Consider the following 27644-nt stretch of genomic DNA (forward strand, 5'->3'; position numbering starts at 1 on the left):
TAAACTATCCAACACCTTTATTTTCAATTTCATTGCTCATTTCTGATACAAAAGTCAAACTTCCACAGATAGTTCTTCAGAACAAAAAACCTAAATGATTTTTACATAAACAATTACATGCAGCATTTATAATGTGCAGTACAAAATGTACACTGTTTAGAGGAGATACACGCTGTGTATCATGCCAAGATTTAAACAAGGGTTATATAGACTAGTGCTGATGGTTACATTTCACAGAGACAGCTGTAGGCACTGCCTTGAAGCAAAGAAAAGACACAGTTCTGAACAGCTGTACTTGCCTCACCCTCAGGCCCCAACTCCTCATTTCAGGTTTGGAGAAAAGCCTCATTTCAGGTTTGGTGAAAAGTCTTGGTCCATCTCCATATTCATAGAACAGTTCTGAATTCATCAAAAATGAAGCTTGGCACGTGTGCTTCAACAACCTGAGGGACACAGGAAGGCACAGTGGGGCATTTGCATTATCCATTTGTTGTCCATTCATCCATTACAAGCATACCAGATCCATGACTGGAGCACACACACTACTGACCTGAGCCACCCTGGAATCAGGATGTGCTCAAAGGAAGGAACAGCCCAGTCAGGGCTGGGAGGAGATGCCAGGAGCACAGGAACAGAGTAGGACTGGAGGAATGCTGCTGTCCTCCCTGTGGGCTCCACACAGCATCACCTGCAGCTGCAGGACTGACACAGGGACCTTCCACCACACAGAACTGTGGGCTGGGAAGAGGAGACTGGAAGAAACTCACTCTCCTCATTGTGAATGTAAGCTGGGAAATGGCCATTGAATGTTTACTCAAGAACCACGGAGGTACAGCCTATATATAGCAATCAGGATTATGACTTATTTTGAATACTATATATAAAGAATATATAATCTTCAAATGTAGTTAAGTTGCATTTAAACATGAAACAAAGTCTCTCTACAAGTAGATTTTTAGCATTTCCCTTGCATGTGAGACAAGGAAGCTGCCTGGGAAATCAGCCTTTGGCAGGAAGTGAAGGAAAGACTGGATACAGTGTTTCACCAAAATTTGGACTATCCAATTAGCTTTTTGCCCTGTGTTTAGAATACTGTTTAGTATTACTTGGAAATACCTTGGAACTTCTATTTTATTCCTTTCCTTCCCAACAGCCCCCAGCATTATACACTGAAGATTAAATTTAACAGACTGCTTTGAAATTAGCACAAAGGTGAAATCCTTTATTTATCAGTATTCATCTATTTATTCCTGTAGTAATGGGACTGAACTCTACAAACGAGGGCTGCTTCTGCATCAGCAGGACCCTGAGCTGTTATTTGTTATGTTGGCTCATTTGTAGTACAAATGGAGGGTGTGGGCAGTGTCTCCCTGGCCAGATCCCTTAATTGGCTGAAGTGGAGTGGGAGCACACATTTCTTGCTCCTTTTTCCAGGGAAAATGGTTGGGGTGTTTAGGGGCATATTTAGAGACATGGAATTCTTTCTTACCTTTCTTGGTAACTTGGTGTATCGAATGTAATCTTCCAGGAACATGAGGGCACCCACTACATCAGCAGGCATTTCTGGAATCTTCTGGCTAAAATTAAACCACCATGGAGATCACACTCTTACTTATCAACCAGTTACTTGGATTAAATTACCTGAAAATGCCAGCCTTCAAATAACATCATTTCTATTAGGTGTCATGTGTTTCCATTACAAATAGAAATTCTGTTTTAATCTTCTATTTAGTAAAATATATTGTTGTTATTGTCTAATGCAATCATGGAATGGTTTGGGCTGGAAGGAACATTAAAGATCATGATTTTACAAGAGGCCTGCCATGGGCAGGGACAATTTTCTGTGGACCAGTTTTCTCAGGGCCCCATCCAACCTGGCCTTGAACACCTCCAGGTATGGAGGAGCATCCACCATTTCTCTGTGAAACCCATTCCAGTGCCTCACTACCCTCATGGGAAAGAATTTCCTCCTAACATTAATCTCAGTGTCCCCCCTCTTTTAGTTTAAATCATTCTCCCTTTTCCTGTCCCTGTCTGCCCATGTAAAAAGATCCTCTCCACCTTTTTTATAGGATCCCTTCAAGTACTGAAAGACTGCAAATGTCAACTATACTCTGCTAGCAAAAATGCTGAAAATGCAGTGCTTTTTCACTGCTGAAGTCCTCTTCACAGAGGTGATAGATACTTGGGTAAAAAGTAAAACATGGGTACCTTGTGCATTGCTCCATTGTTGAACGAATAAACTGACCAATCAGAGCCAAAAATTGTTCTGTGTATCTTGAGTGGAACTGTTTCAACAGGGTAAGCAGCCCCAGAACCAAAGGCAGCCAGTCAATTTGATCAGCTGGCCGCTTGCACACCACTCCTGCACAGAAAAAGCCCAAAACAATACATATATGTTTATGTTTATAAACCAGAACATATTCTTACAGCACAGGCTAACTTAGGTAATGTACTCTTCATGGCTTTTTTTGCTGTCTCCCCTTCTGCTTGCTCACACAAGAAAGTCCAAAACTAATGTAACAACTGCATGTCTTCCATGGTGAATGGCTTAATGATATTAACTGAGGCACAGGATAGAATGAGAAACCCAGGAGTCTGGATTCTGTTTCCTACCTTATTGTATTTGGCTTAAATAGTATAACAAAACTGTCTGACCTGATAAAGTCAGGAACTGTGTATTTTCTATGCAGGTAATTTTACTATCTTCTCTACAGATAATTTCACATAGGTTTTAATTAGATTTAGACAAACAGCAACTTACACATTACCTAAATTTCTGTTGTACTGAAGTTTGGGAAACTGAGAAATGAGGAATAGGAAGTTGACGGTGGGAAAATATGGCAGACGTTTTGTTGTTATGTAGATCTGAGGGGGAAAAAAAAAGAGTAGTACAGGTCTTCTACATATTATTTTTTTTCTCAGTTAAAAAAAAATAGAAAGAAAAAAAATAGAACAAAACAAACTGCACCAAGCACCAGAATGTATGCCTGACCTTATTTAATGGATTGTGAATGCCAGCAGCTTCCAGATAAGCTGTGATTTCATATAAAAGAGTGTTGTCTTCTTTAGGATAAGGTAGTAATGGGTTCTGATAATGTGCTTCAATGTCAGCCAGTATTGCTCTAAAAGGAAAACAGATTATATTAAATAATTTTAAAAATTATCCCCAAATAAACCTTACATGATGCCCACATGTCATATTAATATAAAAATTTCAAAGGTACAAAAACCTCTACATGGCCACAATCAAGAGTAAAACACCTTCTCTGGAGTACCTTTTTACAAACATCATATTTGATTCAAAATCAGCACCACACATATTCTGTTCCTTTTTCTCATCTAAATATGAGTTCAGAACCAGGTATAACCAAATGCTATGAGAAACTGCATGTTCAAACTAGTTGCTTGCCAAGTATTTATTTTTAATGTTTTTGCTGGGTTAAAATTCAAATACTGATCAACAAAAACCAGCACACAAATCAGATGCCACATTTTGCTATAGATTTTAGATTTTGTAATTATAGATTTTTCTAATTTTAGATTTTAAGGATTGCTGAGCTGATAACAATTACATCACAGAGATACAAGCAACTCTTCAGCACATTTTGCTTCTTACTTATTGAGATTTTCCAAAGCAGCAGCCAAATGCTTGGAGTCAAACCTGCAGGAATAATTTAATTGATTGGTAATCTGTCGCCTTAAAATCTGCATCTGACCAACCTGTTGACACAAACACAAAAAGGGTGTTATACTGAATGCAATGAAGGAAGAGTCAGCTAAAGACTGACCCCAACTGCACAGTGCACTCAGAGCAGGGATGTAGTCACAGTGCTTGAAGTTTACACACAGTTCCTGGTCACAGGTAGAGGCCAAAGGGAATGGGCACAAAAAAGGTACCAGGTATAAAACCCCAGTTACTTTCATTGGTCAGTGAAAATGCTTTTCATTGGTCAGTGAAAGTGCCTGCACTCTGCTTCCCACCTCTCTGTACATCTTAAGGTCAGCACAGCAGGGTAAGAAAGCATCAGAGAGGCTCGTTGCAGTCAACCTTCTCCTTCCCTGCCCTTTCCTCTTCACTCCACTAACATAAACATCCACAGCACTCTGAGAAATGCTGCTCCCCATATATCATTACAGAGACAAGATAAAGAGGAAGATAGTGGGACAGCTTGTTTAAATCCTCAGCACAGTACAATGCCTTCTGTGGCAAGGCAAGTCTGGGAAATGCTACTGCTCCAAACTTTATCCTCGGGCATACCATGGTCACAAGGCACTGCGAGGAGGCTCAAGAGTTCCTGGCACTGAACACTAACCTTGTCTGCCCAGATCAGATCTCTAGTGCCAGACTCTGCTTTTGGTGAATGATTTCTTATGAAACTCAGTGCTAAGCACTTTGTGGAGTATGAGGTGCCCACACAAATGAAGCTCAGGAGCTCTTGCAAACCCAAGCCTGCTTCACTTGTGATGCTACATAATTCCAAGTCAATATAATACAACATAGTAAAATAAGCAGATTCAAATATCACAGAACCTTTAAGATTGGAAGAGACCCCTGAAATCATTGATTCCAACCTATGACCAAACACCACCTTGTGAACTAAACCCTGGCACTGAGTGCCACATCCAGTCTGTCCTCAAACAGACTGTGACCTGACAGTGACTCCACACTTCCCTGGGCAGCCTGTTTCAATGTTTAACAACCTTTTCTATGAAGAAATTCCTCCTGATGTCCAACCTCAACCTCCCCTGGTGCAGTTTGAGGCCATGTCCTCTTGTCCTGTCACTGTTACCTGAGAGAAGAGGCCAACCTTCACCTGGCTAGAGCCTCCTTTCAGAGAGTTGTAGAGAGTGGTAAGGTCCCCCCTCAGCCTCCTTTTCTCCAGACTAAACACCCCCAAGTCCCTTAGCTGCTCCTCACAGGACTTACCCTCTAGAGCCTTCACCAGCTCTGCTGCCCTTTTCTGGACATGCTCCAGCACCCCCATGTCCCTCCTGAATTGAGGGGCCAATATAACCAAAGAGCCTCGAATGAATTCTGGCTGAATAAGTCACATGAACCTACCTTCATTATGGAGTCTAAATAAGCTGTCCAGATCTTCTGTGTTTTTGCAATAGCTGCAGAATAAACCTTGTTTGAATTTGCTGAGAAAAGAAGAAGGGTGAGGCATTAAAAAAAAGAACAAGTAAGAAGAGAAATAAATGAAAGAGTACAAAGACAATTGCTCCCTTCCATGTTAACCAGTAAGCACTTACCTATGATTCCTTTGAGGGGACTGACAGCACTCATGAGTGCTTTTAAGGTGTCTTGTACTGACCTGTCACGCAATATATTTTTCTGAAACATGCTCAGGAAATTCTAAATAAAAGAAAGAAAGAAGTAAGTAAAATTATCACACATGCACTCTATGATTAATCTTGATGGCACAGGAGCCACATTTTTTAACAGCAGAAAGACTGTTTCCATAGATGAAGAGTTGAGGAATTGCGTAGTTACAATTTTTGCTTTTTGGAGTTATGTTAATCAATGTTAGGACATTAAGAAGATCCCCTTTGTCAGTATCTAATATCCACTCTGGACAAGTAGTAATTCAATTTTTCAGGAAGAACTGTGTTTGTTGATACTTATTTCCCCTAAAATCTCTAACCAGGCTAGAACTAGATTCTTCTCAGGAAACAAAAAAAAACTTGGTTTCACATAACAGGTACTAGGGAAACAGTAATTTCACAGAATTGACACCTTATGCATCATGGTAGACCCAAACAATCTTTGTTGATATTCTAGACAGAAAAATAGAAGATGACCTGAAATCAACTTTTAAGTACACACACAGTGCACACCTTCAGAAAGCATCCCCACACAACCTGGAATTACACAGCAACATTTACTTAAGAGCACCAACTTCCATAATTTTATCTGTAACTGAAATTCTCACTTTTGCAGTTGAACAACCATTTTTCAAATGCTTTTGATTTAATTTTACCATTTCAGTAATGAACAGATTTTTTTAAAAATTTCATTATTAAACAACAAAGCACTGTGGCCTTGAGAAACTGAAGTTCAAAAATTACCTGCAGCTCCTTTACAATCATGAAACACAGCAGCCTGTCTAAGCCATTGAGACCAAAGGTACCCAAAGTATCTTGGATCTCTGAGAAGAGACGACTATTGGTTACTTCCTGATGAGTTTTGATATCGTACCAGGTATTCATCTGGTCAATGTAACACGTGATTCTGAGGGAAAAAATCAGCAAACAACTTCAGAAAAAGCTGCAGATAGTTCCTGTGATACTCTCAGTAATGAGTTACCTTTCTTAGACAAATGAGAAAGACTCTCCAAATATCTCCAGTGATGTTTAGCTATTCCTCTCTCCACCAGGGCTCTGTCACTCGTCCCTGATTTCTCTCTCCTCCATTTGTTGAACACACTGTTTTCCTTCTTAGACTAAAATCACCACTTTTCTAGACTAACCTTTAAAATGTACAGCATGGACTGGGTAAATCTGGTTTTAGATAAAGATATGACAGCTAAGGAAAACCTATCTCTTGTATTTTGGTTTGTGTATGGTGGAATTGGAGCTATCCAATGCATGGTGACACAAAGTACTTACTTTGGATCTGTGATCCTCAGGATTTCTCTGCAAAGACGACCAATAAATGTTACAGATTCATCCACAGGTGTGAATTTTGGTATAGGAATATGAGTAGACTGGTATATACTTTGCCAGTCTTGAATCTGAAAAATAAGTTTTACAGTAATTTGTAGTGTTCCCATTGCACCTTTTTAATTTAGAAATTTTCCTTTTGTTTGATTTAAAAGGGGCACACTGCAACACAATATTGTAAATGACACATAGCAGAACACTATAAAAACAGAATAAAGCAAAGAGAAGAATGAATCTTATTACAAAAATATACTAAAATATTCTATTTTGGGTACTTTTATGTACAAATAATGCAGGGGAGATGCTGCAACATTTCAGAATAAACTGGGGGCAGTTTTACACAGTAGTTAGCACATTCAGTTAAAGTTACAGTGGTATGAACCATGGGTACACATGCTCCATCAGTCACAGGTTCTAACAGCCAACTCTAAAGGCGTTTATCAACTTTTTTGTTATTTTTGGGTTTGAGTAGCACCTTTGTTCTTAAGAAGTTATTGCACTCCTGCTCCACGTTGTAGTTAATAATACGAGACACTTCCTCCTGCCAAATTTTTAAACCATATATGTTGACATAATCCTGGATATATTCAAATGATCGATGGAACCCATCCATTGTAGCTGCCATTTCCTTCAGTTTGGGCATGAGTTCACTTGGCTGGAGACAACAAGAACAAAAAGATAAAACCAGAACTGTGAACATGTAGAATTCAAAGAAAATGTAAAAGGCTTCTAAATACCCTTAGAGAACAACCTCTAGAGCATTTCACTGTGGTCCAGCTGGATCTGAAAAGCATTGAGAAATTTATCAAAATTTGATATCTGAATTAATTCTTACTAAATATTTTTTCCTCCATCTTTTTGTATTTATTTTTGCCTTCAGTGGTACTATTGATTGATCTAGAAGATTCAACAATCTGGACAGGATCAAAACAAGGAGTGACTCCTTATTTTATCAATGCCTATCTATGTTTACTTGGCTTATATAACCTGTCAATCATCACAGACAAAGGCAGTACTGTGAATTCAGAATTGACAGGACACTTTGGAATAGAATAAAAAGATGTTTTTTAATTCTATGTACACTTGGCAGTTTATAAACTCATTTGAACATCAAATAAAGAATTCCAAATAACCTTCAGTAGTCCAAAACTATTTTTACAAAGAGGAAATCTGCATGTAAAAGCATAAACTATTTTTTAGAAGGCAGTATAATAAAAGATACAAAAAAAATTAAACCAACCTTGGCTCTAGGATTAAAGATGAGGCCCCTGTGAAGAGCCAGGGCCACCCGTTTTACCAGCTCCTTCCTTATTCCATCCTCTAGTAACTGTTTTGGGTCCACCTAAGTAGAATAAACACTTTTCCTTTAAAGTCAGAAGGGTATTAAAAATATCAAAGATTTATTTTGTACCTAGGAAGATATTAAATACTTTTGAAAAACAGGAAAGCACTGTTAACAGTTGCACTTAGCCACCAGAGCTTGTTCAAAGAATAAACAATTTACATACTTCTACTAGTGAATAAATTATTTCTTTAAGTTAAAGGCAAAGGTTTGTAGTTCCCATATTCAAATTTTGTTCATGATCTGCTGAGAACGTTGTACAATTCTAAGAAGCCAGTATGCATTAAGAAGTGTATGTTTCTTCAAGAATACTTGCTTCTAGTCCTCAAAGAGGTATCAATGCAGCCTTAATGTAAAACTGCAGGACAGGTTATACCAATGGAAGAAACAGCTCTTCAGAAAAGTTTTCCAACAGGAAAAACTTCCAATGATCACCAAGTACAGTGGATGAATCTATTAATAATAGGGACTGTGGGTTCCTAGGAACCTGGAAAAAATATAGTTCTTATCTGGCTGCCAATTTAGGCATCACTGTTGGAAAACTGCATGCAAACTTCTATTTTCTTATTGTTTTATTTTTCCTTGAGGTCTCATATATTGTGCTGAAATCTGTGCTAAAGTACTAATTGCCACCAAACAACCTTTTCCTATTGAAATAATGGATCATTACCTTGATGATACCAACTAAAGTAGTTTTCATCATGAGGATACCTTCAGTGAAGATTGAAATTGCATGGGTTAGCTTGGCAACCTGTAACAAAAAGAAATTCACTGAAGGGATTCAATAGATGTAAATAATTACTCTAAAACAAAAATCTGTGTTTCCCAGTGGTAGCTTCCTATTTTAGATTTAAATAAGTTGCACTGATATACTTTCAACTTTCAACAACATCTTGTTCTAGACTGACTTATAAAGTTACCTTTCTTTTAGTCAGATAAATAGAAGTGTATTAGCAGTAGGAAAGAACAAGTATCTCTCAGAGGCTTCAGAGGGCTTACAGAAGGGAAGACCAGCCATATCTTGTGTGCACAAATATTATGGACAAAACTCTGAGCTGGTACCTTTGAGCAGGCTGGGAACACAGGTCACAGTAGTTATTCTATAATAAAGCCTGCTGCCACCGTGAGTCCACCTCAGTATTTCCACTGATCTAATATGGTAGCACGTTCACTTGAAGTTTTACAATTATTTACAGTTATTATTATCCTTATGCTCAAAGTTCAGACAAGCCAGTCTTTTGCCTTTCAGGTGTTTACAATACAGAATAGAGAAGACCCTTCAGATCTACAGTTCAACAGAAATTGGAAGTGAAAACAACTTTAGTATAATCTGTTTTCCTTTTACTGTCTCAAAATACAGCATTACTGAACACTGCCTTCTCCTTCACTCCCACCCACACACAAGCCAGACTCACTTTAAAAAGTCTCATGGGGGAGCTAAACCTAATGTTCAGGACTGAACATCAGCTTAATCAGAGATCACAGCTTGTTTGCAGAAAACACCTAACAAGTGAGCACTTCGGCAAAATCTCCAGGGAAAAGCTGGGATCTTAATTGATTATTAGATTCTCTGGGAGAAAGACTTACTGATCTGCTCAGGTTTTTGTGTTGCATCTTCCTCTACTGAAAATAAAACCACGTAATTTTGATTTTTGCTCACTCTTCCAGACTGGTTACAATGCAGAAGAAAAACCAGAGACTAAATGAGCAACAGCAGCTTTATCTGGTCAAATCAACATGCCTTCATCCTCTCCTCATTTGAGAACAGCAAAAAGCTTAACCTTGCTGGCTTATTCAGTCTTTGACCTTCTCCTCTTGGAACAAGAATGCCAAATGTGGAGGGCTTCATTTCAGACTCAGGTTTTCAGGGTTCCATCCTCTCCAATAAATAAAAATATATTTATGTTCATTTATACATTTATTTAGCTTTTGTTTTTCTCCTTCTCTACAAGATTCAAAGTTTAAACTTCTACAAAGAGAAGCTCAAAAGTTACTCATCTGTCCTTGTGAAACCTAAGGAATGCTCACAATAACACCTGTCAGTTTAACTTTAAGTCAACAAATCTAACTTCACTGTTAAACTGTAACTCTATGGAGCTGTGTAGATTTAAACTTAGGTTAAAGTTGGCCACCTATAAGGTTTGCTTTTTCAGAATTCCCTGTTTTAACTGCACCTCATATCGTGGTCCCAGCTGAGCATAATCTCGTAGCTTGTCCTTATCAAGGCGAGTAGGCACTTCAATAATATCATGAGTCTGGAGCTTTATGATTTTGAGAAGAGATGTAAACATGCTTTCTGGAATTATCTGTAGAACCTTTGTAAATGAGAGAAGAAACACCCAGAGTCAGAATATTCTTATTAAGAAAATAATCCTCAATTAAGAAAAATTAGAGAGAACAAAGCAATTATGCCTCATAAGCACCCACCTTTCTCACATAGGAGACCAGCTCTCCAGAGTAATACTGGGACACACTGAGGAGGTCGGGACTGTTCGCTTGATTGATGCGGAGAAGTGGCAAATCAAGAGCAGAAGCAAGCTAGAAATAATGTTAACATTTTAACTCCACGTTTGCTTTTCTCAGGAAAATTATATGCTTGAATTCTCTTGCTCAGGCTCTTATCCTACAACCCAAAGTACTAGATTCTTCCTAAGGAGCAGTGTTATACCATGCTTTCCAAGAGAAAAAAAAATTGTTAAAAGTCAAAGAAGTCCAACAATCCATCAGGCTACCTTTCCTAAGATTGTTAAAATCTAAATAGCTGCATGGGACATTTCAGTTGTAATTTTATATCCTCACTCACACTAATCCCTATTCTTCTTTCTACACATGATTATTTTCATCTGAAGCCAGAGCTTCATCAACAGACAAAGGGAACAGAGAACATAACTTTTTAAATTCCTTCAGCCTGCTCTGATCCATATGCAGAAGATCCCATCTGTGCACCAATGTCCCTAGAAAACAACTGTAATGAGTAGAGGCTGGACAAGAGACTTACTTGCTTAACAGGAGGAATGCAACAGTTGCATTATAAAAACGTGCATAACTTGGTTTTATTTTCCTTAAAACTAACCTTGAGTTAATTTAATACTGTCTAAAAAAACTAGACATAGAAGATCTGGTACAAGGAAGTCTTAACTGATTTCAGAGCTTAAGACCTTTTAAACAAACTGCTTGAATTGAGCTGCAGTGTTCAAGTATGTTCAGTGTTGTTCCTACTTACCTTTAGGAAAGTGGCTCTGAGTTTAGTTACCATAGATGGACTGACTCTTATGCTGTCTTGCATAATAGATGTAAAGCTGGGGTAGGAAACAAACAAAACAAATCAGTTTCTTCCCCTGGAACTGTTATTTTCAACTGTTTAATTGTATGTCAACAGCACCAGTGTAATGTGTAAATGGCACAGGAGATCACTAACAAACTTCACTAAAGGAGAATTTAGGTCTGAAGAGATACTGGTTAGAAAAACCCTATGTGAGAAAGGAGAGGTGAGACAAAAGATGAGGCATCAGGGAGGGTGAACAGCCATGGGATGAAGCAGCAGGTCAGCAAAATCCCACCATGGAAACAGAGTTTTGAGCATTAGTCTTTCCTCATTTGTTTTTGGTTGAAAAATGAACTCTAGTATTTTGGAGAACACTTAATAAGACTAAAGGATGGAGACAGGAAGTTAACAAAGCTGTTATAGTTAGAACAGGATAGACAGTAAGAAGTTACACCATAATTTAACCTGCAGTTAACAACCTGAGAAGGATGGATGTTAATTCCTATTCAAGCTGATTGTAATTCAGTATACTCAACAACTCACAGAACAATGCTTCAAGACTGTTTTTAAATTGGAACATTGATAGCCTTAATAACATTTATGCATGTGATTTCCCACAAGTTTTACAAATGGTTACTGACTGGAAGAAAAAGTTCCTGATAACATACCTGTCAATTAGTTGCCAAGCATAGGAAAGATCACCAACTATCTGCATGGTGATCAAGACCTCTTCTTTAATGTTGATAGTTCGGATCATCTGATGGAGAAATTTGCGGGTGTCAGCCAGAAACTGGCAAACTTGCAGGTTACTTTCCAGCTGGTGAAACTCTTGGACCTATATTTAAAAAACAAACAAGTAAAACTCATAAAAGGACTCTTTTTTTTGTTGTTTTCTATTCATCTTTAAGGACAGCAATACAAACATAATCAGTAAACTGACATATTACTTCTGGATGCTAGCAGCAGTAAGACACTTCAATCCTGGCCTGTTATGGAGTGTATTAACAATAAATTTCACAAAGTTATTAAAGGAGGTGTACTGTGAAACATCATTCTGAGTACTCTTTTATATACTGGAAATAGAAGAAGCACACACAGAAAAAATACAGATTTTTTTTATTTTGCCTTTCAAAACACTCTTTTTAGTTTCAAATTAATTTATTTTCAGCATTTCTAAAAAATGAGTAATATTGCCAAATAATGTTAAATACTGAATTAATTTCTTTGAAAAAAACCTACAAACCCTCAGCTAAAGGTAGCATGACCTTTCATACTATATCCCTTATTTCACAACACCAAGGTTTATACAAAACTCCTGCTTACTGTAGATATGTAACAACAAAGATCAAATAGATTTCAACAGCTGTTAAAATTCAAATCTGTTCTGCATCTCTGCTATCAGAAGTCAGTACATGTGTAAAAAATGCTGCTGTTCCAGAAGAACAAGGTCATTTAACTCAAAATGTCTTTGCCATACCTCTTCCAATGCCTGTATTAGCTGTACGGTTTTTCTGCCTGCTGCAGTGGAATCATCATAGTTCAGAGACATTATTTGCTTGGAGATTTCTCTGAACCAAGCCTGTAGATTTTCTATGAAAGAATTAAGAAAAAAATAATGAAATCTCTTCATATATGATAGGCACCAAAAATACAGGGAACTTGCTAGTCAAAAGAAACAAAAAGCTATACATACAGGAGATTATTTTTACAAGTTCTTATTTCACTGGTACATTTATAGTCTTTTAACATGTACACTTGTAAAGTGGCAAATGCTCAGGTAAATTTCACATGCAACAGTAAAAACACCTACCAACATAAATAGGCATTAAAAAAATCTTATTTTCACCAGTTCAAGAGAAAAAAATAGGTGTTTCAAAAAACAGTGCAAGGAATTTGGAAAGAAGCACAGATTCAACTTTTAAGTCCTTAGAGAACTAGGAGCACATCACTCAGTGTAGAGGACAAGTAAAAGAAGGTTTTCTTCTTTTAAAAATGCTGATACAATTGAAATCCAGGTTACAGCCAGGGAAAGAATTAGGGAAGACGTTAAACCATCCCTAAATTTAATGGGCATGGTCTTCTCACTCCTTTGTACATAGAACATGGTAATGTGAGCTCCATTATACATACAGAAGTGAACTAATATTTTACAATTTTAACTGGTATATCTAAATAAAGGAATGAAAAATAGTTTTAAAAATAGGGCCATCTAAATATTAGGTACCTAAATATTGCTTACATATGAAATATGTGCTGAAAACCTAAAGAAGACAAGAGCTAAAGAGACCTCTTTGGCAGCTGAGGGACACGAAAATTGTTCCTATATTATTACTATTAGACTCATGTATTTTATTTTGGTATCACTTTAGAAACATAAATTGAAATAACTTTTTCCCCCCACAGTATAATTTTTAATAATTACCATTTTTCTCCACTCTAGTAAGAGGTTTAACTCCTGAGAAGACATCAGCAAGCTCAGTCATTCTTTCAGATCCCTCTTTTTTATAGTTCTCCCATTTCGCTTGTTTTTCTGACAGCATCTGCTTGAACATCTACCGAAACCCAAAGCATTTGGTTTACAAAACTGGCAAGGAGGCATATCACAATAGATAAAATAAAATACTGAAAACAGATGGAACTGACTAAGTGATTACTACATCACTTCAAGATCTTGCCAGAATATAAAAACAAAATTAAAAACATTAAGACAGTGTGATGGACATGCAGTGACAGAAGCGTACTGAATTTTATAGAACAGTACAATGAAGATTTTTTTATTTTAAGCCACTTTTAAAAATACCTAATGAATTTTTCAGGTTAGAGATCTTAGAAGACTCTGGTTTGCAGCACATTACCTCTTTTAAAATGAATTCAAATTGAGCTGTATCCAGAAGAAGCTGGAAAAGGATCCTGGAATTGTACCTTGAGTCTGTTAAAATTTGATCCTTTATCTGGCGGAGACGTTTGTTATTTGGATCACAAGCTGAAAATGGAAAGATAACATTTCTCCACTGTTACACAGAATTTGGCCAAACTTTTCAATCCTTGTAAATACATTCTTTTTAAGAGCTTGAAGGCAAAAAAATTTTGCTCTGGTATGTAAACCCCCACTTGTTTTCCATTTACATGGACTAACTATTCCTTTGAATAGAATATAATTAGGGTTTTGGTGGTGCTTCAGCCTTCTTAAGACTTCTGCAGGCTTCTTAAACTAAATGTAAATTTAGTCCCTCTGATCAAGAAGCCCCAAGATCAGTATTTCTAAAACTATTACAAAAATTGTATGAAGGTGTAACAGAAGCCCTCTTGCATATCAAGAAGCCTCAAAGACAGCACAAGCATTCAAATAAGGGAATGTCTAAATAGGTCAGTTTACACACCCAAACTCACATGAGAGACATTACTCAACAGTTTCAGCTGAATTTCAGTTCAACAGAACAAAAACCTTAGTTTCAACCTGTTAATTACTAACATTTTAAGAAGCTGGCCACTGCTTTCTTTTTGGAGCTAGGTAAAACTTTCAGAATGATGTTTTTCTGCAGAATATTATTCAACAAGATCATGACTTCTACTGATTTTTGTATCCGTGCTCAGCTCACAAGAACTGAGGAAACGCATGTGCCGTTTCAGACAAGGCTTTAGGAAACTATTTGCAGAACAACAGCTCAACAATCTCCTGCAAACAGCAGAGGAAACTGCTGACTTCAACAGCAGCAGAACTGAACTTCCCCCCGCAGTGGAGCAGGACTGAGAGCTGCTCAGCAGTGCCTTACTGGTGTCTGCAGTGTGCAGCATCAGCCAGCGGATGGCCACGTTGCAGTCTCGCAGGCAATTCAGCAGCTTGGGAATGTTGTCCAGCACCAGCTCCTCCCTCAGACAGCCCTCCTTGAGGAACTGCTGCACCTGCGAGTGCACTCGCTCCGTCACTGCAGCGTACCTGCTGGCCTTGAAACACACAACGCCTGCATCAACAGAATCCTTGCCTCCAATGGAATACACCATGCTCCTGAGAGCTTAGCGGGCACACAGTTAACAAAAGTGCTATAAAAATTATTATCATTACTAGTAGGCAGTGTTATACACTGCAAGTGCACGACAAAGGATGCAAGATAAACTTTAAAGCAAGGCAATACTTGTCTAGGATTTATATAGCCCTCAAATTAAAGTGAGAAATACAAGAAGTTGATGTTGCACAAGTATTTCTCACAGGTGGTCAGGGTGAAAACCCTTAGGAATAAAACACTGGAATGACCCAAAGAGACCCAGAAGCTAAAAGCAGACACGCAGAGCTGAGAGAAGACTTTGATAAGCAGTTTTCCTATGTCAGAAAACAGCCTGCACACATAGCACATATGTTCCCACAGAAAGTAGTTCCAGAGTCCAGGCTACACAGGAAGCATAATGTTTCAAAAATGCAGACTTTTTATATATTCACTTAAATACTCTCTAGGAATTATTCCTAAACAATGGTACTAATATTTTATTGCCTAATGAGAAAGAACAACAACAAAAACCTATCACAGAATGGAGATACTTATTTGTCACTGTTGGTCATAACAAACTGAAGAACACACTGTATTTAAGAAGGCTTCTCTAGATTTATTTTATAGCATGCTGTCTTTTTATAATCTTTCACAAAGCTTATACTTATTCATTAGTCAGAATAAAGTATAAATAATATAAAGTAGAATAAAGTATAAATAATATAAAGTAGAATAAAGTATAAATAATATTCATTGGAGCAAGGCAGCCTGCTCTATGTTTATCTCTCTCTCTCCTTTGTTTCCAGGCTGACAGCCTTGGTAAAGCTCCTTTCAGGAGCAAAGGCAACTCTTATCAGCTCCTCTCTTTCACTAACCCCTTCTGGCTCACAGACCAGCTTTGAGCCCCTTCCACACTTACTATTAATTGAGTTCGACTTGGTTAACTTCTTCCCTAAAGATGAAGGAAAAATTTCTACTCATATTCCCCAAGTTTGCCAGACAATATGGCACATACATTGTAGGCAGCAAGAAAAGATCCATGCATTATTGATGTCATATACTTCAGATGCCCACACATCTTGCTAAAAATACTTAATGCTGGTTTATGTACCTGCTCTTTGACATTTGAAAGATCCAGTGTGTAGTTGAGGGCAGTTTTAGCAGCTTTGTAGGGTTCCCACGCTTCTGCCAGATTGACAGTGATTCCCATGTAAATGCTAATGACCTAAAATTGGAAGCAGAAAACAATAAGTTGTATTTATGTTATTATTAAGAAAAATACAAGGTTTACATTTAGCAATATGACAGAAAGGGATATGCTGTGGGTATAAATAAGAGATACCTGAACTTTTTTGGTAGCAGTACTTTTTGGTGTACCACCTTTGGAAAGCAAGAAGAAGAAGACTTTGAAACAAAAGGCACACAATTATTTAGAAGCTTAGTTCTGAAAACAAGATGACAGTTCTTTCAGTCACTATATATGATACTCAATTTTTTTTTTCACTATATATGATACTCAATTTTTCTCTCCATGAACTCCTGATTTATTTTTCATTTCCATGATGCTCTAAAGAAGATTGATAAAATCAACCAGGGAAAAAAAACTATGATAGGGAGGGCAAAATGAGATTAATTAATCTTACTGTGAGGATGCCCAAAGGACCAAATTAAACTGTAATGCATCTTTCACAGTGACACAACAGAAAGAAATTATGATTAAACAGTATGATTTTTGAGGAGCAAAGAGAAACTGATGGCAGACTCCTTGCACAAGTTTAAGCATGATTAAAAATACAGAACGGTGAGTAAGTAACAAGTATTTGTAAGATAATTGATTAAAAACAGAAGACTTGGTTTACTGACAGATGAAGGATGTACAGAGCTGTGGGATTATGAGTTTTGTCATAGTGATGCTCCAATATTCCTCCATACAGGCATGATCACACTGAGGGGACACTGTCAGCCTTTGAGCTCTTCTGGCAGTGTCAAGTAAATGCAAATGGGACCCAGGTCTGCTGATATGAGGATCTCTCACACATTGTTGAAGTGAAGCTCATTATTTCCTGTGGATGACAGCTCCTCAAAAGGCTACACTTCAACTGCTAAGAATAATTTGAAATCAGCTTAGGAGTTGAGTATTTTGTATGATGCAGCTCACTTATCCATACCTGACCACAAGAAGATAGCTGATGTCTAAAAAGATCAATTTGTACTATGAACTCAAGTTAATAAAACGCTGACATAATCAAAAATTTGCAGTGTCCAAGTTCTCATTTCTAAAAATAAGCTTGTAGTTCTCCAGAAACAGAGGGATTCTAATGTCTACTGAAATAGCCAGCTATTGCAGTTTCTTCCCTACCTGCTTCACTGCTCCATTTAAGGTACAGGAGAATACAACTTGAAACCAACAGAGATACACAATTAATGTGTAGTTTCTTTGTTAAGTCTGATTCCCTTTGATATAGATGACCCAGGGACTCCATTCTTATATGCCAGCCTATTTCAACAGCAGTTTTTGCAGACTAGGGATTCTGGATGGAAATCCTAAATCTCAGTACTGAAACACAGTAATTCCATTTTAATTACTACACCTGAAAAGGTCTATAGAAGCACACAGTGACAGCTTTAACTTCTATGTTATTTGGACAATAGCACAGAGCTAATCCTTAAACAAGTTTTCAAAGAACATCAGTGTGGGATAATTTGTTGGGACCAGGATTGCCCTCTACAGCATTCTTGACACTCTGGTAGAATTCACCAGCAGAAACCACATGAAAGTCAGAAATTACAAAATCCTGTACTTGGGACAAACCTAAACCCTTGCAACAACACAACTGGCTGCCTGTGTCACAATTCTGCAGAAAAGGACCTAAGTGTCCTGCTGGACAAACCAAACATGAATCAGACATGCAGCCTTATGACAACAAAGAATAATCAGACACTGGGCTATGCCAGACTGCAGCCAGCAGATTGGGGGAAGTGAATCTTTCCTTCTAGTGAGCTCTCATGGAGTCTCATTGAGAGAAATGGGTCCAGATTTGGGCTCCTCAGTATGAGACAGTCATGCACAAACTGGAATGAGGTGAACAGGAGGCCACCAACACACTTGTGGGGACCCAGTATGCAAGAACAGGGTTTGCTTAAACTGGAAGAAAGATGTCAAAGGAATCTGACTGTGGTCTTCCACTACCTAAAGGGAAGTTATGACTAAGACAGAGCCAGACCCATCTCAGAGGTGCACAGTGAAAAGACAAGCAACAGCCACAAGCTAGAACAAAGGAAACTCCAGTGGTACAGAAGGAAGAAATTCTTCACCATGAGAGTGATGAAGCACAGCGACAGGTGTCCATACAAGCTGCAGAGTCTTCACCTTAGACATTTCCAAAGCTAACTGGGCAAGGCCTGAGCAGCTTGATTTAGCTTTGAGGAGAAGGCTGGACTACAAGATTCCTAAAATTCCATCACACATTTTCCTGGTACTTACTTTATCTTGATGATATTAGAGTGTAGTTGACTGAAGCATTTAAGACAATAAATTACACTTTCAAAGGACAGCCTTCCATGCTTATCCAAAGTGCTTTACTTGGACTGCTTCAGTCTGAACAAAGTAAAATTTCCACAGAGAAGAATCTGTTCTAGTTTTAGATTATTATTACATTTCTATAAAAGATAATGTAACAATAATTTCTATTGCTCTTATAACATTAAATACAGGGAACAGTTTTAAAACAGAATTAATTTTTACCCAATTATCTGGAAAGTATTTATCCACAATCTCTCTCATTTTTGCTTGTTGAGTGTGAAGAATAGAAGGGTCAAAATACAGTATCACATAGAGCATAGCAGCCTGAGTAGCCAGGGCAGTGCTGCGGTGTTCTGGTAATGGATATGCTGAAACCTGGAAAAAGTAACAAAACAAAAAAAAATAACAAAACAAAGCTGAACATAATACAGTGCATCATAAACCACCTGACACATTAAAGAGTGCAGTTTATAGACACTATGGGGCAAGAAATTTATTTAGGTAAGCTAGACATGCTTACTCATAGAGCATATTTACCAGATGTATTTCCAGAGTGTAAAAGTTGACTGTGTAGATGTGTGCTACTTTTAACACGCTACAGTAAGATTTTACTATGCTGTAAATGAGTCAAGTAAGATATGTCCAATCATAAGACATTAAACAAATATGGTGCTTTTTGCTGCAAGGCTGGCCAAGTACTGCAGCAGATTGCCCAGAGAGGTTCTGTGGTTTGTACCTCTGGAGATACTCAAAATCCAACTGGATATAGCCCAGTACAATCTGCTCCCACTGACTGTGCTTGAGCAGGTCGGACCAGCTGACCTCAAGAGTCCCTACAACCTTTGTCATTTATTTTTTTCTGTACTTCATGGCTGAGCAATTGACCTAAGAATCAAACTGATGCTCCCCTTCAAAGCCCTCTTTTATCTCAGGGTGGCTTACCTGGTTGTAAATGTCATCTGACCGCAAGCGGCCGATAACCATGCTAATGAATGTTTCACTTATAGGAACCCTGCTGAAGTAACTCTCGGGGTAGTTTGGAGGTCTTTTAGCTCCAGGCTGGCTCGAGTATCCAGTGCTTCGAAGCAATTTACAAATGTCATCTAAATTGGAGTCAGCAGAGGATCGGGCTGCACTGTTTTACAAAAAAAGAGGAACAAGAGTATGAGCTATATGACCTAGTAATTTCCTTTTCTCCCACCCCTTGTGACCACGCCCTTCTCACAAGAAAATTAAAAAATGCTGAAGTCTAAAGGAGGTTTTTGATTGTTTATTCCATTAATATCATGTTATAGGACACTGATGAATGTCCATACTGAAATTCCAGATAAGCAGAAAAAGCACAAACAGAAAATTAAACTCAGAAACAGAAAGAAGGAGCTTTATATTCAGAGAAGAATTTGTTCCCTTCTTTTTTTTCTCCTTGTTTTTTAAATTTTCATTTTCTTTCTCCCTATTTCTGAATTCCCCTTGTCAATTCACTTTTGCATTCCAGAGTTGAAGAATCTCTCATTATATACTGGGAGGCATAAACATAGTCAAAGCAGCATTTTATATGTGTGGAAGGATTTGCACTGATACCCTTTAAGCCCCCAGCTGTTATACTCTGATGCTGAGAACCTCCTCTGTAAAACTTGTTACTGATTTACCTAATAAAGTGCTACAAGAAGTCTGACTTGCAACACATATGTCACCTAGGTAGCCAGGACTTTTCATGAAGTTTCCTTGCATGTTTGGGAACCTGTGACACTTTCACAGCTGGCCCTTGTAGCCTAAAAGCTTTAGCTAAAAGTTTATTTGTGGACTTCAAATGTCTGTTGCAACAGAATGAAAAATCTGTTGCTCATTTTGCAGGTGAACTTGCAAACACAGCTAAAAGCTAAAGCAAGGAGTTCTGCTGATATTCAGAGAGTTCTGCTGAATTATCTGTAGAAAGTCAGTTGATGAAAAAGGTGTCAATATTTCCATTTATCTTAATTCAATGACCTAGGTTACTGAATATACTGCAGGTTACACATCTCAGCCTTGAGTGCTCCTGTACACCTGTATACACGACCTGTAGCGGTAGTAGGAAACCAACATTCTTTCTCTGACTTCTCCTTCAATCTTCTGGTCAATGACCAGTAGCATGACTCCATATAAATACAGGGCTTCACACTGTTTGGAAAGGGAAAGAATGAAGAAAGAAAATCACATAAACACGATTTTGCAGCAATATTTAAGAAAAACATGTATTGGCAAACTAACCCAATGTCAACTACGTACTCAACACAACATGAAAAGGCTGATGATTTTTGCTCTTTGTCCTCCTTGAAGTGAGCCACAGCACTTCCACACATTTGGTAAACTTAAATTTTTGTCTAGTTTGGCTCTTACTGAGTGTGTTAATTTTCTACTGGTACAAAACTAGTTAATACTCACTAGAAGCTGTTTTCCATCTTCATTAAGGAGGACGGTTTCTAATGTTTGCTGAATGTAAATTCCTTCATTGAGGTCATCTAAGTATCTAGGAATCACGACAAAAACTTTGGTCATTGACTGTTTTGCTCTCAAAATAGAACTCAATCAGTGACATTTTCTCTGAAAGTCAACAGATGCATCAGAACATTTCCCTAGAACAAGCAGCATGGTATTTTTCAGACAAAGAAGAAGAGAGGCTCTCCTAAAAAAGAGAGACTGGAACCCCTAGCTAGTGCCAACCAGTTGGCAAAAGTTTCCTTCCATATGCTGATGGTGTATGTGAAAGACACTGTAGGACACCTGGCAGCTTACAGCTCCATCCTCTTATGGGTGGATACAGCCTGGGAAGGCTGCCATGCAATAATGTAGTAAAACTGTCATATTTTCAAGTTACCTAAGTATACCTCCTGGAAATACCATAAATTGATCTCAATAGCAATTTGGAAGGTAGAGCCAGAAATAGATTATGTTCACCTGAATTAACAGATGATTTATTCCTATTAAAGGATTTTCCAGTAACATTACTTAATAAGTAATATCAAATATTTGATATTTTCATATAACATCAATAATAAGACCAACTCTCATGTTTAAGATTCTCAGTAACTTTTTCTTACAGCATTTAATGAAGTTTAATTTTGTTTTTTACATGTCAGAGAGGCAAACTTGAGAATATGGCAACTTCACTGAAAAATTAAGTTCAAGAAAATAATGCCAATGAAAGTTAAAAAAACCCCAAACTATCTGATATTCTGTTTTGCAAGACAAAAAAAAATAGCTTAATCATATGGATTCTCCTTTTATTAAAAAAAAGTCTTCAGGACAATCTCTAAGATAAAGAAAAACTAACTCAAATTTACAATTGAGGAATTGAGGTAGAGAGGTTAAATGTTTTCAAGTCATATATTACTCCCACAGTTCCCTGGTAGGAAACCGTGGGAGTAAACATTAGTGTTCACTCTAGCAACCCAGGTTAGCTGGAATATGCTTCAACAAGGAGTATATTTGGTCTCTAAGGAAAAAGCTTCTCATCAATAAGACAAAACAGTAATCTGATCTTTGAAAATCCATATGTATATAAGACACCATACCTGTTTAAATCTACAATGTATTTATGTACACTCTGAAAAGCTAAATAAAATCTTGTCAAAATTTCAATGTTGTTTTCACGAAATTCTTCATCTAAATCCAGTAACTCAGGCTTGGCTTCCAGTTTGCCTTCACATATCTCAGGCCCCTGAAAAACAGAAACTCACCTTTAGAGATAATACTTGACTTTGATCTCCACTTGACTTCTCTACAGTAGGACACAGACCATGTACAACCATCCCCGTGTGCAAACCAGTTACCATTTCTTACCAAAACAAGGATCTGTAGTTTTCTAACCTACTTTATGGTTAAATATTGATTCCATAAAGATGAGTTTTACACTTTGTTACAATCTGTAATGACTTTAAATATGATTTATCCAATATAACCAATGGAAAAGAATAGCCAATGCTTTCAGTAAAGCCCCACTACATCTGAAAGCACTGGGTGCTTTCTGTAGTGCTATCTCCCTGATGGAATTTTTTCCTTTACACTTTTCTTCTGGTTGATTTCTCAGATAGAAACTATAACATTGAGGGGTCACAAAGCTTAGTACCTTCTCATACATTCAAACTGCTTGAAAATATTAGACATGTTTTTTCCACAGACTCTACATCTAGCTCAGCACTCATCTCCTGAATTAATGCAGAAACTTTCTCATTAACAATCATGGGGGGAAAGGAGTTGGGATGAAGAACCTGACTTCCTTAAAGCAATAGTACAACTTTAGCAATAGTAACCCTTTACCACTGTGATATATCTCATAAGCACCACGCAACCTTACCATCACCAACTAAATGAAAATAATGCTAAAGTTTCATTGGAAGTATTATTAGAATTTTATTGAAAATACCCAACTAACAGTCTTGCTTTTCTTTGTGTGCAAAATATCTACATAAAACAAAGGATAAAAGCAGGTGCCAAACTGCCATTATAGTTCAAATGGACAAAGTAAATAGTTTCAACTTTTCAAATCTCAAATCTCTCCTCATTAATTAATTCTAAGAATTGTGCATTGTCCTAGATTACAAGCCAATGTGTATGCTATTTGCCATCTGTTAGAGGTGTGGTGGTTATCTTCTGTTAATTGGGCAGTTTTCTTTATCTCTTCCACACACCAATCCTCCCTGGGGGAGGCATCTGCTGTTAATGGGCCAGTGAGCGTCTCCCCATGGCTGCTACAAACTACAGCATCCCATTGTGAGATGCTCCACCCAGGGGGAGGAGCCAAGCATTCCCACCTGGATATAATCTGAGATTCTGGGACAGATTCTGGGACAGCAGGGCAGCCTTTCCATTGGATTCCCAGAGGTGTAGCTGCCTCTTCCACTGGTTCTTTAGAGGAAGACTACACCTTTCTACAGTGTCACTGCTCCAACAGAACCACATCTGCCACTCCAGGAGGGCTGCAGCCACCATTCCAACTGGACTGCTACCGACACCCTGACCCACAGGGTGTCAGGTCATATTCTGACTCTGTCAATGTTGTTTTGTTTTACTGCATTATTTATTTTGTTTTTATTTTCTTCCCTGATAAAGGACTGTTATTCCTGCTCCTATATCATTGCCTGAGAGCCCCCCTTAATTTCAAATTTATAACAATTTGGAGGGAGAAGGTTTACATTTTCTATTTTAGGGGAGGCTCTTGCCTTCCTTAGCACACACCTGTCTTTTCAAACCAAGGCACGTATACAGAAGGGGTGCATTTGCAGTAAAAATATCTATAAATTCTCTAATCTCTGCTTTATCAGTATGACTTCTGTGGATTTATTTGGTTTAAACAGCACACTTATGCTTTCTTAACATTCAAAAATACTGAGGCTTTAAGGATTACTGTATTTCTCACCAATTACAGCTATGTGCTTTTAAATTTTCAAGTAATTTGTGTTACAAAAAAAAAGACTTCTACCAAGCACTTAGATCTAAAGGTAACTGTGAAATCATTTGTGCTCTGGATTTTCAGTATCTAAGCCTCACAGTGCCTGAAATTTACAACTTTTACTACAATGAAATAGAATTAAATTTTAGAAGTGCCTCCCTTGCTTTATTATTACCATTTCTTGTATTGTACAGTCCAAATAAAGTCCGATTAGAGTCTCTGTTGTTCCTTCTTAATCATGCTGGAAAATGACAGAGGGAACTTAGTACTGCAAGCCTAATTCTGAAAGGGAAATAAAGACTTTCCATGGATACTTCTCCTTGACTTATTTATTTATTTATTCAGTGCATGTGACAAATCCAGAGGAAGAACAATCACAGCACTGTCAGACAGGAAAGCAGTTTTCATGGCTGCAAAGAATAAGCTACAGATTAACAGAAGAAAGATGGGCATACTGCCCACAGTTCTGCTCTGAAGGAAAACAACCAACCATGCAGGCTCAGAACCTCCTGCAGGAATTACTACTACTACTACCTCCCCAGAATCCAATACTCACATTTTATATAATTGGTATCTATCAAAATTCACAGGCCAGATGACTCATTTTGCAAGATGTAGTAGTAATAAACACAATAGTCAGGAATGGCTGTTTCACAACCCAAAACATCCTCCTGTGGGACAGCAATGCTTTAAGAAGTTGAACAATAAAAGGATTACCTTGAAATAACTGAAATCAAATATGATATCTCCATACTTCTGCTGATCAGCCTTGTCCTTTAGCCTGAAAACACCAGGAATAAATTCAGAAAGCCTCAGAAGTTCTGCAATGATGGCATTTCCACAGGAAACAATCCGAAGAATTGCCTGACCACAGAGATTGTTTTCAGCCAGAAAATCCACCATTGTGGAGCTGGATGTGCCAGAGCAGCAGAAGTCCTACAGTCTGATTCTGATCCTTACTCTTTAGGTTACTGCAAGTAGAAATCCTGATGAAGAAACCAGCTGCGCCATTAATAACCTGTAAAAACAAACACACATGCATCCAGAGTGGTTTATATTCATGTTTTTGATAGTTTAATTTGTGGATATTTAAGCATACTCTCCAATCTTTCAAATAATGAAATCTAAATTATCCATAGCTTTGTAAAATGAAAGAAACGCACAGAATTAATTTTCAGCATGTACACTGAGTTTGAGAAGTGACCTGTGTGAGCAGGCAGGGGAAGTGTGAGCTTATGGAGAACAGCTGAAGAACACTATTGAAGAATGAAACAGTCACAAATAGTGAAGCAATTATTACCAGGTGAGGAGATTGGGCCCAAGGAAAGCAGAACTACTTCACAAAATGTGTTTTTAGGAGCTCCTTTAAAAATACAACCAAAGTGATCATAACGAGTTTTAGCAATAAGGAAAACTTTCATAGCAGATGGAAATGACACAGCTCTGTTCCTTCATTTATTGCTGAAGGACGAGCTTCCATGCTGTGCTCGCGTTTCCTGCTCAGTTTCATTCGTTCCCACGTTTCCTGCGGGACACGACGTACAGCACCAAAAATACGCGTCTGTGCTTCAGAAACATTTACGGGAAGTCATGACCAGGTTTGACTTTTCAGCAAACACTTCCCGAACCACTGCGATACATTTCAGATGACAGTGAGCTGTCCCAAGACAGTTCCGACCCAGAGCGAGCGCCCGGAGCCCTCCCAGGTCCCCAGTGCCGCTGCAAGCTCTGCTCCACAGGGCGCACAGCGGGCCCCGGACCGGCAACGGCCGGACGGGCTCCGAACCCGCTCCGCTCCGGTCCGGTCCCGCCCCCCCCCCCAAACTCACAGTTTGCACCCGGGCGGCCTCGCTCCCTCAGCGGCTCCCGCCGGCACCCGCGCCGCCCGGTGCGCTCACCTTGCCCCGGCAGCGCCCGCAGGCAGGGACGGCGGCGGCTGCGGGAACAGAAGGATGGAGGGAGAGTGGGAAGGATGGGAGGGAGGCGGCGGCGCTCCCTACGACGTAGCCGAGCCCTCCTATCACATGACGGCGCCGGCTGATGAGGCGATTCCGCCTGCCCCGGTGCCCGGCGCTACCGCCCGCCTGCCTGTACCGCCGGGAGGGCGGCGTGAGGCCGCTCCTGGGACAGCCGCACTCTCGGGCTGCGGGGACGAGGTGAGCAGCGGCCGCTGGCGAGCGTGGCTGTCCCTACCGGCCCCGTCTCCTCCGAGGGCCCGGGAGCGGCGGCGGGACGGGTGCGGGGCCGTGTCTCGGTGCGGGACTGCCCGGCCTGCCCGGCCTGCCCTGGAGCGGGTGAGGCGGCCCTGGGAGCGCGGGGCCTCCGGCTCGGCGGGCGCTGCTCCCCACGCCCGTACAGGGAAGGGTCTCCCTGGGGCCGCTCATCCCCGAGTGTGCCTGGGGCTGGACCCTGATCCTGGTGCTCAGAGAGCACTTGACACCTGTAGGGCTGCTGTTACAGAAGCAAATAATACTTTTTTCTTACCTCTCCTTCGTAGTTTGAGATATTGAAGCATAGAAAGTCAGGTAATGTCCTCAAATATTTAAAATAGCGAACAGAATAGAAACTGTAGGTTTTTTTGGTTCTTTTTCCTGTCTGGACCATTTTATCACTTGCTGAAAGAAAAAAAAAAAAATGTCCTCAGTAGTCTCCCATTCAGCACGGAGTTTGCTGGTTGTGTTTTCCAGGAGTGAGGGGCTGGGGGTTGCACATCATAAGGGTGCTTTGAGGCACCCATTGAAGTTTCCTTCCATTTCTTGGCAGAAAAGAGTGTGATGGAAACACTGCAGTGAAACCAGTTCCAGGGAGGAATGTGCCCCTCCCTTGGAAGGCAGAATGGACAGCTCCAGGCTGAAGTTGAATAACTCACTTAGAAAGTTCAAGAGTGAAATCTTTTCCTTGGGATCTATAGGAGAGCTGAGGAACAGCGGACTGGCTCAAAAGTGATGGGGGAACAGGACCTGTAAGCCCAGAAGTGGCAGAGCATAGGAGATAAAAGGAAAGCAACACATGTGCCAAACACGCTCCACTGCCAGGGGTTTAGAAGCTGCTGAGACAAAGCTGAATCCTGGGGTGGTGGCCATCGGCCTTTCTCTCCCCATTTTCTTTTGCTTTCTTTCTCTGATTTTCTTACATACTCTTCTCAAAATATGTTGTAAGTCAGACCGAAAACTTCCAGTGTCTTCTTGTACCTGGAGAAGTTAGAGTTTGCTGAGCTAAAGTTTGGGAAGTGCTTTATTTTTGTCTGGATGTTTTAAAATTTGCCAAGTACCATATTCTACTTGAAAGTTCTTAAGCTTGCAAATAAAAGTTGTTGTTGAGTCTCCTAGTAATTTGGTTGTTTTTCCCATGCACTGCCCAGGGTATATCCCACTGCCTTCCTATGAACCCCTCAGGTGGGCTGGGGCATTACAGGATTGTAACCAGTTTCTGGGAAA

At 39.1% G+C, this 27644-nt stretch overlaps 2 protein-coding genes across 4 annotated transcripts in view; one reads left to right on the forward strand and one right to left on the reverse strand.

Moving 5' to 3' along the window:
- Positions 1 to 26243, reverse strand: WASHC5 (WASH complex subunit 5). 3 transcript variants are annotated; one of them, XM_071421784.1, is made up of 29 exons: positions 26106 to 26243; positions 24925 to 25225; positions 22331 to 22476; positions 21201 to 21285; positions 20836 to 20936; positions 19722 to 19914; positions 19002 to 19154; positions 16368 to 16481; positions 15047 to 15218; positions 14129 to 14256; positions 13696 to 13825; positions 12751 to 12863; positions 11942 to 12108; positions 11232 to 11307; positions 10436 to 10546; positions 10183 to 10323; positions 8679 to 8759; positions 7907 to 8008; positions 7142 to 7321; positions 6613 to 6737; positions 6073 to 6235; positions 5257 to 5359; positions 5066 to 5145; positions 3620 to 3723; positions 2996 to 3125; positions 2772 to 2868; positions 2212 to 2365; positions 1490 to 1577; positions 1 to 443 (listed from the first exon to the last, which is right to left on the reverse strand). In XM_071421784.1, exons 2-29 carry the CDS (start codon positions 25108 to 25110, stop codon positions 387 to 389), a joined length of 3480 nt encoding a protein of 1159 aa, XP_071277885.1. In that variant the 5' UTR covers positions 25111 to 25225; positions 26106 to 26243; the 3' UTR covers positions 1 to 386. The 3 variants fall into 3 exon arrangements, with proteins under 3 accessions (XP_071277885.1, XP_071277886.1, XP_071277887.1); XM_071421785.1 differs by having other exon boundaries at positions 26037 to 26170; XM_071421786.1 differs by lacking the exons at positions 21201 to 21285; positions 22331 to 22476; positions 24925 to 25225; positions 26106 to 26243 and having other exon boundaries at positions 20766 to 20878.
- Positions 26160 to 27644, forward strand: part of NSMCE2 (NSE2 (MMS21) homolog, SMC5-SMC6 complex SUMO ligase) — a 128267-nt gene continuing 126782 nt past the window's right edge. The window contains exon 1 of the mRNA XM_071421788.1: positions 26160 to 26363. Within this exon, the coding sequence (XP_071277889.1) occupies positions 26160 to 26363 (204 nt within the window). The remainder of the gene's footprint in view (positions 26364 to 27644) is intronic.

The sequence above is a fragment of the Agelaius tricolor genome, unplaced genomic scaffold (assembly GCF_023055355.1).
Source record: "Agelaius tricolor isolate 1412-34295 unplaced genomic scaffold, bAgeTri1.0.p SCAF_2, whole genome shotgun sequence".
Lineage (NCBI taxonomy): Eukaryota > Metazoa > Chordata > Aves > Passeriformes > Icteridae > Agelaius > Agelaius tricolor.

Coding starts and splice junctions, on each gene's coding strand:
- WASHC5 (XM_071421784.1), bottom strand. CDS start 25,110: ATGGTGGATTTTCTGGCTGAAAACAATCTCTGTGGTCAGGCAATTCTT. Junction 6,236..6,612: donor CTGAGGATCACAGATCCAAA/GTAAGTACTTTG, acceptor TTTTTCCCTCAG/AATCACGTGTTACATTGACC. Junction 1,578..2,211: donor ACAATGGAGCAATGCACAAG/GTACCCATGTTT, acceptor GTTTAATTTTAG/CCAGAAGATTCCAGAAATGC.